General features: G+C 59.0%; 1 protein-coding gene across 1 annotated transcript in view; it reads right to left on the bottom strand.

Moving 5' to 3' along the window:
- The window catches only part of LOC133343612 (uncharacterized), an 87829-nt gene that overhangs the window by 19769 nt on the left and 53420 nt on the right, over positions 1-14640 (bottom strand). The window contains exons 13-15 of the mRNA XM_061553303.1: positions 7957-8550; positions 4428-4614; positions 1433-4048 (exon numbers count right to left, since the gene is read on the bottom strand). Coding sequence (XP_061409287.1) covers positions 1433-4048; positions 4428-4614; positions 7957-8550 — 3397 coding nt within the window. The remainder of the gene's footprint in view (positions 1-1432; positions 4049-4427; positions 4615-7956; positions 8551-14640) is intronic.

Here is a 14640-nt window from a genome sequence, read left to right as displayed (position 1 = left end):
GGGCTAGGGGATGAGGCAGGGAAGAGGTGCAGCACGGACAGAGCGAGTGAGAAGTGGGGAAGAACTTTGTTAATGTTCCGGTGGAAGAGGAGGCGCCATCATATATCCAAGTGCAGCACACCACATCCAGTATGACCCGCCCTCTATGGCCATGGTCACGAGACGCGTGCCACCCACTCCAGTGTGCGCGTGTGGTGTGATGTTTGCTACGATTGCAATCCGCGCTGCACGTTGTGCCGTCACTTCAGGCTTCACGTTTGTTTTGTTTATCGAGGTGAGACATCACAGAGACCAGGGTGAGTCTCTTTTGCAAGAGTGACCAAGGGTCACTACAAGGACAAAAGCGCTGCAAGTAAAATCCAGTACAGCAATGAGCCCAACACCAATCCGAGACTCTGCCTAGCATCACGAGCACCGCCACATCAGCCGCAATGATTGTGAATCAATAAAGATGTCATCATTGTCATCAGCCCGTGGTCAATCCACTGCTGGATGAAGGCCTCCCCAAGCAGTCGCCACATCATACGATCCTGCGATGCAACGATCCACACAGCCACCACACGCCGACCTCATCGTCGCTCCATCTCCTCAAGGGGTGGCCATCCCCTAGGACTCCGCGTTCCATCCCTCAGCTGCCACTTCGTCGTTCGTCTCGATCAGCGGCCATCATCGTGCCGCCTTCTGGCCATGATGCATCCTGCCCAAGCCTCACTCACTTCACAGTTTGGATGATGTCATTAAACTAAAAGCTATTCTTTATTTTACCAGGTAAGGCCTACTGAGCGATATAACTCTTTTTCAGAAGCGACCTGGCCACAAATGATAGCTCCACGAAGTGGCTTATCATGTGGAAATTTATAGCAGCCAAATACTCTAAACGCATGCTTCTAAATGTGGAAGGAAAAACTCAAAAAATCCACGCGACCGTGGGGAGAGAGAGGAAAACTCCAAATATACAGGTTTCGTCAGGATCGGGATGAAACCCACGACCTCCTGTATCCCACCGTGGCGAGATGTGCATTCTGTAATCCACGCAAACCTCTTTCCACCTCTCAATGGAATTCCATTCCGCCGTCTCTGCGTGCCTCTGCCTGCACTGACCAGCGTTCGTTCTGTCACGTCGCTGCTGGTGGCACGCGCGCGCTCATCGGAAACTTTCTTCGTTGTGCCCTTGCGTTGTCATGCTACGGCCGCTGTCGCTGCACCAGTTGCGGCGGCAGAACACCGAGGCGCCCACCGACCACCCGGCTGTTACCGGCGTCGGGCAAGGGTCACACTTTGCATGAATTCCAAAAATGCGAGGTTTATTGCGGCGGCTCTAGTGGTGTCGTAAACCAAGCGGCTCGCGGTGCCAAAATGCCGAGAGGGCCAGCAGGGCGAGCGAATCGCGGCGAACCCCGACACGCAGACCGGGCGAGCGGAGCGCCGTTACCTTTCAGCTTGGACATCTCGATTCCGTCCGCCTTGGCCCGTGCCACGGTGCCACCGCCGCCGCTCGCTTCTGGCACTCGAACGTTCACCGCCGCCGTCACCGCCGCAGCGCCCGTGTGCCCGCCGCCTCCGCTAGGCGACGACAGAGTCTCTCGTTCGGGGAGACTCTGACCCTGGGGCGGCACTGCCGGGCCCCCTCCGCCCATTTCGGTTAATGAGTTACCCTCCACCGGCGGCGGCGGCGGCGGCGATGACGGAGCACCCCGGACCGCCACGACCGGCGATAACGAAGCCAGCGACGACGAGGTGGAGGAGGTGGAGGAGGAGGAGGAGAGGCGGGGTGAGAGCAGCAGGTGGAGCTGAGCGGGTGTCGGGAAAGAGCCGGGCCCGTTGGCCGCGCTGGACCCCGACACGGGCGCCGCCACAGGGCAGCAAAGCTCCAGCTCGTCATCGTCATTGTCGTCATCGTCGTTGTCGTCGTCGCTGCTCTCGGTGCTGTCCACGGCGTTGGCATACATGGCCGCTACCGCCGGCCCATCCCGCGGTCCCGGCTGCCCGGGGGCTGCTGGGCCCACCGGCGGGCGCCCGTGGTCCGAATCCGAGTCCGAGTCGCTGGACTCCTCCGGTTCGGATTTTGCAGATCTTGGTCCAGCTTCCCTGGAACTGAAATCAGACCACGAGCTGCGATCCCTCCCTTTTAAGAGTTCCAGCTCCAAAAGTTCCTCTTCAAAACGTTCCCTCTCCACACGCTCCCTCTCCACACGCTCCCTCTCCACACGTTCCCTCTCCACACGCTCCCTCTCCACACGCTCCCTCTCCACACGCTCCCTCTCCACACGCTCCCTCTCCACACGCTCCCTCTCCACACGCTCCCTCTCCACACGTTCCCTCTCCACACGCTCCTTCTCCACACGCTCCCTCTCCACACGCTCCCTCTCCACACGCTCCCTCTCCACACGTTCCCTCTCCACACGCTCCCTCTCCACACGTTCCCTCTCCACACGCTCCCTCTCCACACGTTCCCTCTCCACACGCTCCTTCTCCACACGTTCCTCTTCCTCAAAGCGTTCCTTCTCCAAACGTTCCCTCTCCACACGTTCCCTCTCCACACGCTCCCTCTCAACACACTCCCTCTCCACACGTTCCCTCTCCACACGTTCCTCTTCCTCGAAGCGTTCCTTCTCCAAACGTTCCTCTTCCTCTAAGCGTTCCCTCTCCACACGTTCCCATTCCAAACGCTCCCTCTCCACACGTTCCTTTTCCTCGAAGCGTTCCCTCTCCAAACGTTCCAATTCCACACGTTCCCTCTCCAAATGTTCCTCTTCCTCTAAGCGTTCCCTCTCCAAACGTTCTTCTTTCAAGCGTTCCCTCTCCAAACGTTCTTTGATCAAACGTTGTTCTTCAAAGCGTTCCCTCTCCAAACGTCTCTCTTCCTCGAAGCGTTCCTGCTCCAAACGTTCTTCTTCTAAGCGTTCCCATTCCAAACGTTCTTCTTCCTCTTCTAAGCGTTCCCTCTCCAAACATTCCTGTTCCATGCGTTCTTGGTTCAAACGTTCCTCTTCTTTATTCAAGTGTTCTTGTTCCAAACGTTCCCTCTCCAAACGATCCCTCTCCAAACGTTCCCTCTCCAAACGTTCCCTTTCCAAACGCTTCTGTTCCTCTTTCAGGCTTTCCCTCTGCAAACGCTCCTTTTCTAAGCATTCCCACGTTAAACATTCCCTCTCCACACATTCCTCTTCCAAACGTTCCTCTTCGCTGTCCGAGCTATCCTCTTCCCGGCGTTCCCTTTCTCGGTGTGGATGAGCCGGGCCCACGTGCGTACCCTCCGGGCGTTCCCCCCTCGCCACGCGCTCCTGTTCCTCCTCATCCCTCTCCAAACGTTCCCTTTCCAAACGCTTCTGTTCCTCTTTCAAGCTTTCCCTCTGCAAACGCTCCTTTTCTAAACGTTCCAATGTTAAACATTCCCTCTCCACGCATTCCTCTTCCAAACGTTCCTCTTCGCTGTTGGAGCTTTCCTCCTCCCGGCGTTCCCTCTCTCGCCGTGGCCGAGCCGGGCCCACGCGCGTGCCCTCCGGGAGTTCCCCCCTCCCCCCGCGCCCCCGTTCCTCCTCCTCTTCCCGTTCCGAACGTTCCCGTCCCGATCGTCCAGACGCGAGCGACTCCCCCTCCGAGTCGGAGGTCGGGTCGGAAGACCCCGAGCCCCGCCGGCCGCCGGCACTGCTCCCCCCGGGGGGCACCGCCGCCACCCCCGGCGGCGCTCCCTCGGCCCTCGCCGCCCTCACCGCTCCCCCTCTCCCGGGTGACGCGCCCCTCTCTACAGCGACGTCGCTGTCGTCGCTTTCGCCGTCGCTGCCGATGCTCCCGCCGCTGCTGCCGGTGGTCGTGGTGCCGGCGGGAGACCGACGCGCCAGCGCCCAGGAGCCGGGCGGTACGGCGCGCTCCGACGCCGGATCGCTGCTCGCGCTGCTCACGCTGCCCACGCTGCCGGCACTGCCGGCGCTGCCGGCGGCGCCATTGTGCGCTCGCGGTCCCGCGTCCGGCGAGTCACCCGCGCTGCGGCCGGTGGGGCCGGCGGCCACCGGCACGGGCGGCGCCGGTCTCCGCACGCCTCCGACTCCTCGTGCGAGAGACAATGCAGGCGGAACTCGCGTCACGGCCACAGCAACGTTACATGTCAATTGCTGTGTCAGTGAGCTGTTGTGTCAGTGGGCTGGTGTGTCAGTGAGCTGCTCTGTCAGTGAGCTGCTATGTCAGTGAGATGGTGTTTCAGTGGCCCGCTAGGCTGGTGAGCTGCTGTGTCAGTGAGCTGCTGTCTCGGTGAGATGGTGTGTCAGTGGCCCGCTAAGCTGGTGAGCTGGTGTGTCAGTGGCCCGCTAAGCTGGTGAGCTGGTGTGTCAGTGGCCCGCTAAGCTGGTGAGCTGGTGTGTCAGTGGCCCGCTAAGCTGGTGAGCTGTACAAGTGCGCTGCTCTACTGGTGAGCTGCAGGTGAGCCTCACCTGGCGCGCTGGAGGGCCGCAGAGGGGCGGTGGTGGTGGCGCTGGGCGTGCGCTTGGTCAGCACCAGCGTGGTGGAGTGCGCCAGGTGCGCCAGGTGCTGCCGCGCCTCCTGGTACGAGAGCGTCTCCACGGCGATGCCGTTTGCCACCACGATCTCGTCTCCTGGCAGCAGCCGCCCGCCCACCTCCTGCGAGGACCGCGTCGCCACGGCGACCAGCAGCCACGCATAACGGAGGGTAGGGATTAATCTCGCCCCGGCACACCGCATCCAGTGTCCATCTCACTATGGCAGTAGAAACAGTACTGCATTGGGAACGATCGCAGCAGAGGGAGCCGGTGAGTGGTGGGAACGTAGAGTCTCAAGACACCTTTTCAGGAGGGTCCTGCCAAGTGTTTGCAGTGCGAGGCGGCAAAGTTGCGGCTGCTGCTGCTATGAAAACCCTATTGAGTGATTTGCAGCAGATTGTTTCTCAGCACTGGGGATGTGGTTGGTGACCCAGCTCTGACCTTGCGCGTTGACCTGCAAACTATTTGCCAAACCTTCTGACCCTCGTGATAAGCCCTGTGCTACACCTGTGTGGCTGCCTGTCTGTGGTGGCGGTGGTGGCGGTGGTGATGAGGAGTGGTGGTGTAGGGGTTTGCGCGTTGCGCTACAAACCGTTCACGGCCAACACCAGTGACGATTATTTGAACCGGTCCTGGGCCTCCCCTAGGTCGACTCAGCCTCAAATGAGTACTTGAAGCAGTGTGGGGAGACAAATGCGGCCGGGCGTGGTGCTGGCCACCCACCCCCTCGCGTGCCGTGCTGGCCTTCATAGGTGCTCGCTAACAGCACTTGCCCCAACAGTCTATTCAGGCTATACGGGAGATCTTTGTCTTTGGTGGTGATGATGATGGCGGTGGTAGCTGCTGTATTGGTGGTGACGGTGATGGTGGTGGCGGTGATGGTAGTGGTGATGGTGGCGGTGGTGGTGGCGGTAGCGGCGGCGGTTATGATGGTGGTGGTGGCAGTAGTAGTAGCGGTGATGGTGGTAGCGGTGGTGGTGATGGTGGCAGGCCACGTGGGCCTCAGTGACCCCGCATGAGGACGCTGCCTCCTCGCTTCCGTGGGCCTCACGCTGGCACCGGGGACCTCGCGTAACCGGTCCGACGGGTGGGGGCCAACCGGTCGGCACGGCTCCGAGCCGGCTTCTCCCACCCGGCTCCTACCCGACTCCCACCAGGCTAGAGGTTTCACCTGTCCTGGTTGTCCCAGGATCGTCCTCTTGCTAAGTAATGACGTAGCTGTCGTTCTGGAGTCTCCCTGGAGACATCACGAGTGCCGGCTTTTGTCGGCGTCGTAACAACGACGACACACCAGCGCTCAGGGCACGTTCACTGCTCATTCCCACCTCTTCTGCTATTGCCAGATATTGCTCTTCTTCCCATGTTGCGTCCCAGTTTTGTTGTAATTCCAGAGTTGAGAACCCTGCAAATTACTCTAACCCATGCTCTCACCCGACTCTCCTTACTTCCACTCAGCGCCCTTGAGGGTTCCTCTTGGCTTCCACCAGGCTCCCTCCTGACCTTCACCAGGCTACCTCGTTACTTCCTCCTGGCTCCCTTCTGGCTTCCACCAAGCTTCCACCTCTCTTCCTCCTGGCTTCTTCCAGGCTTCCACCTGGATCTTGTCAGGATTTATGAACAGAGCTGCCCTGCCCGGGTAATGCAATGCAGCTGTCACAAGTCCATGAGTGTGGAACGTCTCGTTTGCAGGGGTGTCGAGTGACACAATGCACATATTATTATTTGCATAAATTAAATTCCTTCAAAGAATCTGGCATTCACTCCCTCCCAGCTACCCTCTCCTCCCACCCAGCTCCCCCTGCTCCCACCCAGCTCCCACCCAGCCCCCCCTCCTCCCACCCAGCTCCCCCTGCTCCCACCCAGCCCCCCCTGCTCCCACCCAGCCCCCCCTCCTCCCACCCAGCTCCCCCTCCTCCCTCCCAGCCCCCCCTGCTCCCACCCAGCTCCCCCCTCCTCCCACCCAGCTCCCACCCAGCTCCCACCCTGCTCCCTCCCAGCCCCCCCTGCTCCCACCCAACTCCCCCTGCTCCCACCCAGCCCCCCCTCCTCTCACCCAGCCCCCCCTCCTCCCACCCAGCCCCCCCTGCTCCCACCCAGCCCCCCCCTCCTCCCACCCAGCCCCCCCCTCCTCCCACCCAGCCCCCCCCTGCTCCCACCCAGCCCCCCTCCTCCCACCCAGCCCCCCCTGCTTCCACCCAGCCCCCCTGCTCCCACCCAACCCCCCCCCTGCTCCCACCCAGCCCCCCCTGCTCCCACCCAGCCCCCCCCCTCCTCCCACCCAGCCCTCCCTGCTCCCACCCAGCTCCCCCTGCTCCCACCCAGCTCCCCCTGCTCCCACCCAGCCCCCCCCCCTCCTCCCACCCAGCCCCCCCTCCTCCCACCCAGCTCCCCCTGCTCCCACCCAGCCCCCCCTGCTCCCACCCAGCTCCCCCTGCTCCCACCCAGCCCCCCCTCCTCCCACCCAGCTCCCCCTGCTCCCACCCAGCTCCCCCTGCTCCCACCCAGCCCCCCCCTGCTCCCACCCAGCTCCCCCTGCTCCCACCCAGCCCCCCCTGCTCCCACCCAGCTCCCCCTGCTCCCACCCAGCCCCCCCTGCTCCCACCCAGCCCCCCCTGCTCCCACCCAGCTCCCCCTGCTCCCATCCAGCCCCCCCTGCTCCCACCCAGCCCCCCCTGCTCCCACTGCTCCCACCCAGCTCCCCCTGCTCCCACCCAGCTCCCCCTGCTCCCACCCAGCCCCCCCTGCTCCCCCACCGACAGGACGAGACGGCGGGTGCAGGGAGCGGTGGGGGTGAACAGTGCGTGCCGCAGACAGTGAGGGATTAGCAGCATGAAGGAGACAAAGGGGGGGGGGGGGGGGGCTACCACTGTGAGCACGCGTCTCAAAATGGTGAGAAGGCACGGGAATTAGCGCACTGCGCTAGAACCCGGCGACCAGAGTTTGATTCCTGCTCACAACCAATAACCATGGCGAATTTCTGAACCGGTCCTGGGCCTCCTCTAGGTCAGTTCGGCCTTAAATAAATACCTGCTATGGTGTATTTAAATATCAGCATTGGAGAGACAACGGGGACCTTGCGTGCGTGGTGCTGGCCACCCACCCCCTCGCGTGCCATGCCGCAAGTCATAGGTGTTACACATTCCCTAATAGCGATCCTACAGTCTGGTAAAAGCTTTGTCTTTGCGTATGTAGATTTGTGCACGTGTGCGAGTGGGAGCGATGTGCAAAGAGTGCGTGCCAGTGAGCGCGTGGATTGAATGGCGGTGGGACCGAGTGAGAGAGTACGTGAGACGGTGAGTGTGTGCGTGCGAGGGAGCGAGTGAATGCGTGAGCAAGTGATTGATCGAGCAAGCGAGAGAGAGACAGAGAGCAGCACAGACAGCACGCGCGAGGAGCGAGAGGGCGAGTAATTTAGCGAGCGAGAGCCGGTGCGAGCGAGGGAGGGCGAGCGTGGGCGACTCACGCGCTCGGCCACCCCCCCCAGGTGGAGGTTCACGACGAGGACCCGCACAGGCCGCGACGACTTCACCTCCACGTCCAGGCCAAAGCTCTCGTCCTCTTGCCGCGTGATGCGCACGCTCTCCGCGCCCGGCCACGCCGCCGCCGCCCCCCGCGGAGAAGACGGCCGCTCGGCGACCTCCGCGTACCGGCGCTCCGAGACGACCTCCGAGCGGCGGCGCCCGGCGGCGACGTCGCCCGGCCACGCCGGCCCCCCCCCACCGGGGGGCTTCACGTCCAGCGAGCGGCGGTGACGGTCGTCCGCGGCGCTCGCCCGGGGGACGGCCTTCTCCTTGCGCTTCTTGGCTTTGGTTTTTCCCACGGCCTTGGCCTCCCGGCCCTCCTTGCCGTCTTTGCGCGGCGCGCTAGGCTGGCTGCCCATGCTGCCGCCGGGGCTCGCAGGGCCGCAGGCGGCGCCCGGGAGAGAGGGAGGAGGCGGAGGAGGAGGAGGAGAGGCGGATGGAGGAGGATGGCCCCGCAGAGTGGAGCGGTTGTCCGGGGAGACGGTTGCTAGGCGACGAGGATGAAGCGGCAGGAGCTGGGAGTGAGGGGCGGCCTCCTGCAGGGAGGGAGACACCGAGAGGGGCGTGAGGGACGGCGTGCCGCTGCTGCCGCTGCTGCTGCACACCGCACGCACCGCACGCACCACACACGCACGCAAACCCATACACTCACACACCACGCACCATACCCCCCACGAACCCATACACTCACACACCACGCACACACCCCCCACGAACCCATACACTCACACCCTCACACACCACGCACCACACGAACCCATACACTCACACACCACGCACCACACCCCCCACGAACCCATACACTCACACACCACGCACCACACATGCACAGCGCGCACATCCCACGCACATACCCCCCGCAAACCCATACACTCACACCCTCACACACCACGCACCACACGCACACACCCCCCACGAACCCAGACACTCACACACCACGCACCACACGCACACACCCCCCACGAACCCAGACACTCACACACCACGCACCACACGCACACACCCCCCACGAACCCAGACACTCACAGACCACGCACCACACCCCTCACGAACCCAGACACTCACACACCACGCACCACACGCACACACCCCCCACGAACCCAGACACTCACACACCACGCACCACACGCACACACCCCCCACGAACCCAGACACTCACACACCACGCCCCACACCCCCCACGAACCCAGACACTCACACACCACGCACCACACGCACACACCCCCCACGAACCCAGACACTCATACACCACGCACCACACCCCTCACGAACCCAGACACTCATACACCACGCACCACACCCCCCACGAACCCAGACACTCACACACCACGCACCACACCCCTCACGAACCCAGACACTCACACACCACGCACCACACGCACACACCCCCCACGAACCCAGACACTCACACACCACGCACCACACGCACACACCCCCCACGAACCCAGACACTCACACACCACGCACCACACGCACACACCCCCCACGAACCCAGACACTCACAGACCACGCACCACACCCCTCACGAACCCAGACACTCACACACCACGCACCACACGCACACACCCCCCACGAACCCAGACACTCACACACCACGCACCACACGCACACACCCCCCACGAACCCAGACACTCACAGACCACGCACCACACCCCTCACGAACCCAGACACTCACACACCACGCACCACACGCACACACCCCCCACGAACCCAGACACTCACACACCACGCACCACACGCACACACCCCCCACGAACCCAGACACTCATACACCACGCACCACACCCCTCACGAACCCAGACACTCATACACCACGCACCACACCCCCCACGAACCCAGACACTCACACACCACGCACCACACGCACACACCCCCCACGAACCCAGACACTCACACACCACGCACCACACGCACACACCCCCCACGAACCCAGACACTCACACCACGCACCACACCCCTCACGAACCCAGACACTCATACACCACGCACCACACGCACACACCCCCCACGAACCCAGACACTCACACACCACGCACCACACGCACACACCCCCCACGAACCCAGACACTCACACACCACGCACCACACGCACACACCCCCCACGAACCCAGACACTCACACACCACGCACCACACCCCTCACGAACCCAGACACTCACACACCACGCACCACACGCACACACCCCCCACGAACCCAGACACTCACACACCACGCACCACACGCACACACCCCCCACGAACCCAGACACTCACACACTCACACACCACGCACCACACGCACACACCCCCCACGAACCCAGACACTCACACACTCACACACCACGCACCACACGCACACACCCCCCACAAACCCATACACTCACACACCACGCACCACACGCACACACCCCCCACAAACCCATACACTCACACACCACGTACCACACGCACACACCCCCCACAAACCCATACACTCACACCCTCACACACCACGCATCACACCACACTCCACCACCTCATTCACGACGTTCACCCGACACCATAAACACATGCATTTCACGCACACCCTCACACACCACGCACAGGCCAACACTCAGCACGTACACACCATGTCCGCTGTGTGTATCTTGGTGATATCTGTCTGCTTATATGTCTGTCTATAATTTGTCTATAATTTTTTCTGGTTAGATTTTATGTCGCTATTTCATTATACCTGATGATGATTGCTTGTGTTGCAATCGAAACGTCGTATGTTATTATTTCATTTATTATTTTTTATTTATACGTGACTTTACCGAAAGAACCAAAGAATAATTCCTGCAGTCACGAAAGCTCCAAAGTTAAAACCTCAAACACACACAAACTTACACACACCACACTAAACCTCAAACACACACACACAAACTTACACACCACACACCACACTAAACCTTACCTCACACACACACACATTTACACACACACCCCATACTAAACCTTACCTCTCACACACACACACACCCCACTAAACCTCAACCACACACACACAAACTTACACACACACACCACACTAAACCTCACCTCACACACACAAACTTACACACACACACCACACTAAACCTCACCTCACACACACAAACTTACACACACCACACTAAACCTCAACCACACACACAAACTTACACACACACACCACACTAAACCTCAACCACACACACACAAACTTACACACACCACACTAAACCTCAACCACACACACACAAACTCACACACACCACACTAAACCTCAACCACACACACAAACTTACACACACACCACACTAAACCTCAACCACACACACACAAACTTACACACACCACACTAAACCTCAACCACACACACGCAAACTCACACACACCACACTAAACCCCAACCACACACACACAAACTCACACACACCACACTAAACCCCAACCACACACACACAAACTCACACACACCACACTAAACCCCAACCACACACACGCAAAAACTTACACACACACACCACACTAAACCCCAACCACACACACGCAAAAACTTACACACACACCACACTAAACCTCAACCACACACACACAAACTCACACACACACACCACACTAAACCCCAACCACACACACGCAAAAACTTACACACACACACCACACTAAACCTCAACCACACACACAAACTTACACACACACACCACACTAAACCTCAAACACACACACAAACTTACACACACACCACACTAAACCTCAACCACACACACACAAACTTACACACACACACCACACTAAACCTTACCACACACAAACTTACACACACACACCACACTAAACCTTACCACACACACAAACTTACACACACACCACACTAAACCTCAACCACACACACAAACTTACACACACACACCACACTAAACCTCAAACACACACACAAACTTACACACACACCACACTAAACCTCAACCACACACACAAACTTACACACACACACCACACTAAACCTCAACCACACACACACAAACTTACACACACACACCACACTAAACCTTACCACACACACAAACTTACACACACACCACACTAAACCTCAACCACACACACAAACTTACACACACACCACACTAAACCTCAACCACACACACAAACTTACACACACACACCACACTAAACCTCAACCACACACACAAACTTACACACACATCACACTAAACCTCAACCACACACACACAAACTTACACACCACACCACACTAAACATTACCACACACACACAAACTTACACACACATCACACTAAACCTCAACCACACACACAAACTTACACACCACACCACACTAAACATTACCACACACACACAAACTTACACACACACACACCACACTAAACCTTACCACACACACAAACTTACACACACACACCACACTAAACATTACCACACACACACAAACTTACACACACACACACCACACTAAACCTTACCACACACACAAACTTACACACACACACCACACTAAACCTTACCACACACACAAACTTACACACACACACAACACTAAACCTCAAACACACACACACACAAACTTACACACCACACCACACTAAACCTCAACCACACACAAACTTCCACACCACACTAAACCAAACTTTACCACACACACACCAAACCTTACCACAACCTCACACCAAACCTTACCACAACCACACACCCCAAACCTTACCACAACCACACCAAACCTTACCACACACACCAAACCTTACCACAACCACACCAAACCTTACCACAACCACACCAAACCTTACCACAACCACACACACCAAACCTTACCACACACTCCAAACCTTACCACACACACCAAACCTTACCACAACCACACCAAACCTTACCACACACTCCAAACCTTACCACACACACCAAACTTTACCACACACACTAAACTTGACCACAAACACACACACACACCAAACCTCACCACACACACTAAACTTGACCACAAACACACACACACACCAAACATCACCACACACACAAAACTTGACCACAAACACACACACACACCAAACCTCACCACACACACTAAACTTGACCACAAACACACACACACACCAAACCTCACCACACACACTAAACTTGACCACAAACACACACACACACCAAACATCACCACACACACTAAACTTGACCACAAACACACACACACACCAAACATCACCACACACACTAAACTTGACCACAAACACACACACACACCAAACATCACCACACACACAAAACTTGACCACAAACACACACACACACCAAACATCACCACACACACAAAACTTGACCACAAACACACACACACACCAAACCTCACCACACACACTAAACTTGACCACAAACACACACACACCAAACCTCACCACACACACTAAACTTGACCACAAACACACACACACACCAAACCTCACCACACACACTAAACTTGACCACAAACACACACACACACCAAACATCACCACACACACTAAACTTGACCACAAACACACACACACACCAAACATCACCACACACACTAAACTTGACCACAAACACACACACACACCAAACATCACCACACACACTAAACTTGACCACAAACACACACACACACCAAACCTCACCACACACACTAAACTTGACCACAAACACACACACACACCAAACATCACCACACACACTAAACTTGACCACAAACACACACACACACCAAACATCACCACACACACTAAACTTGACCACAAACACACACACACACCAAACCTCACCACACACACTAAACTTGACCACAAACACACACGCACACCAAACATCACCACACACACTAAACTTGACCACAAACACACACACACCAAACATCACCACACACACTAAACTTGACCACAAACACACGGACACACCAAACATCACCACACACACTAAACTTGACCACAAACACACACACACACCAAACATCACCACACACACTAAACTTGACCACAAACACACACACACACCAAACATCACCACACACACTAAACTTGACCACAAACACACGGACACCAAACATCACCACACACACAGCCCACGCTCCCTCACCTGCCCCACTGCGTATCACCCCCCGAGCCCGCGCGGGGGGCCCGCGGGCCCCGCGTCGCCTCTACCCCCCCCCCCCCCGCATGTCCCCGCTGCTCGGGGCTCCCGAGGAGGGCCCGAGGAGGCCCGAGGAGGGCCCCAGAGAACCCCGAGGAGGGCCGAGTGGGCCCGAGTGAACCCGAGTGGGCGAGTCGCGAACCCCGCGGGAGGGCCCCGCGGCTCTCCCTGCGCGAGGGGGAGGGGCCCGAGGGGCCCGAGGGGGCGGGGCCCGAGGGGGAGGGGGCGGGGCCCGAGGGGGAGGGGCTCGAGAGGGAGGGGCCCGAGGGGGAGGGGGCGGGGCTCGAGGGGCCCGAGGGGGAGGGGGCGGGGCCCGAGGGGGAGGGGGCGGGGCTCGAGGGGCCCGAGGGGCCCGAGGGGGAGGGGCCCGAGGGGGCGGGGCCCGAGGGGGAGGGGGCGGGGCCCGAGGGGCCCGAGGGGGAGGGGCTCGAGAGGGAGGGGCCCGAGGGGGAGGGGGCGGGGCTCGAGGGGCCCGAGGGGGAGGGGGCGGGGCCCGAGGGGGAGGGGGCGGGG

Source organism: Lethenteron reissneri, chromosome 18 (genome assembly GCF_015708825.2).
Source record: "Lethenteron reissneri isolate LAM-NWPU_2019-01 chromosome 18, ASM1570882v1, whole genome shotgun sequence".
Taxonomy (NCBI): domain Eukaryota; kingdom Metazoa; phylum Chordata; class Hyperoartia; order Petromyzontiformes; family Petromyzontidae; genus Lethenteron; species Lethenteron reissneri.
This window is presented reverse-complemented; position numbering and strand designations above follow the sequence as displayed.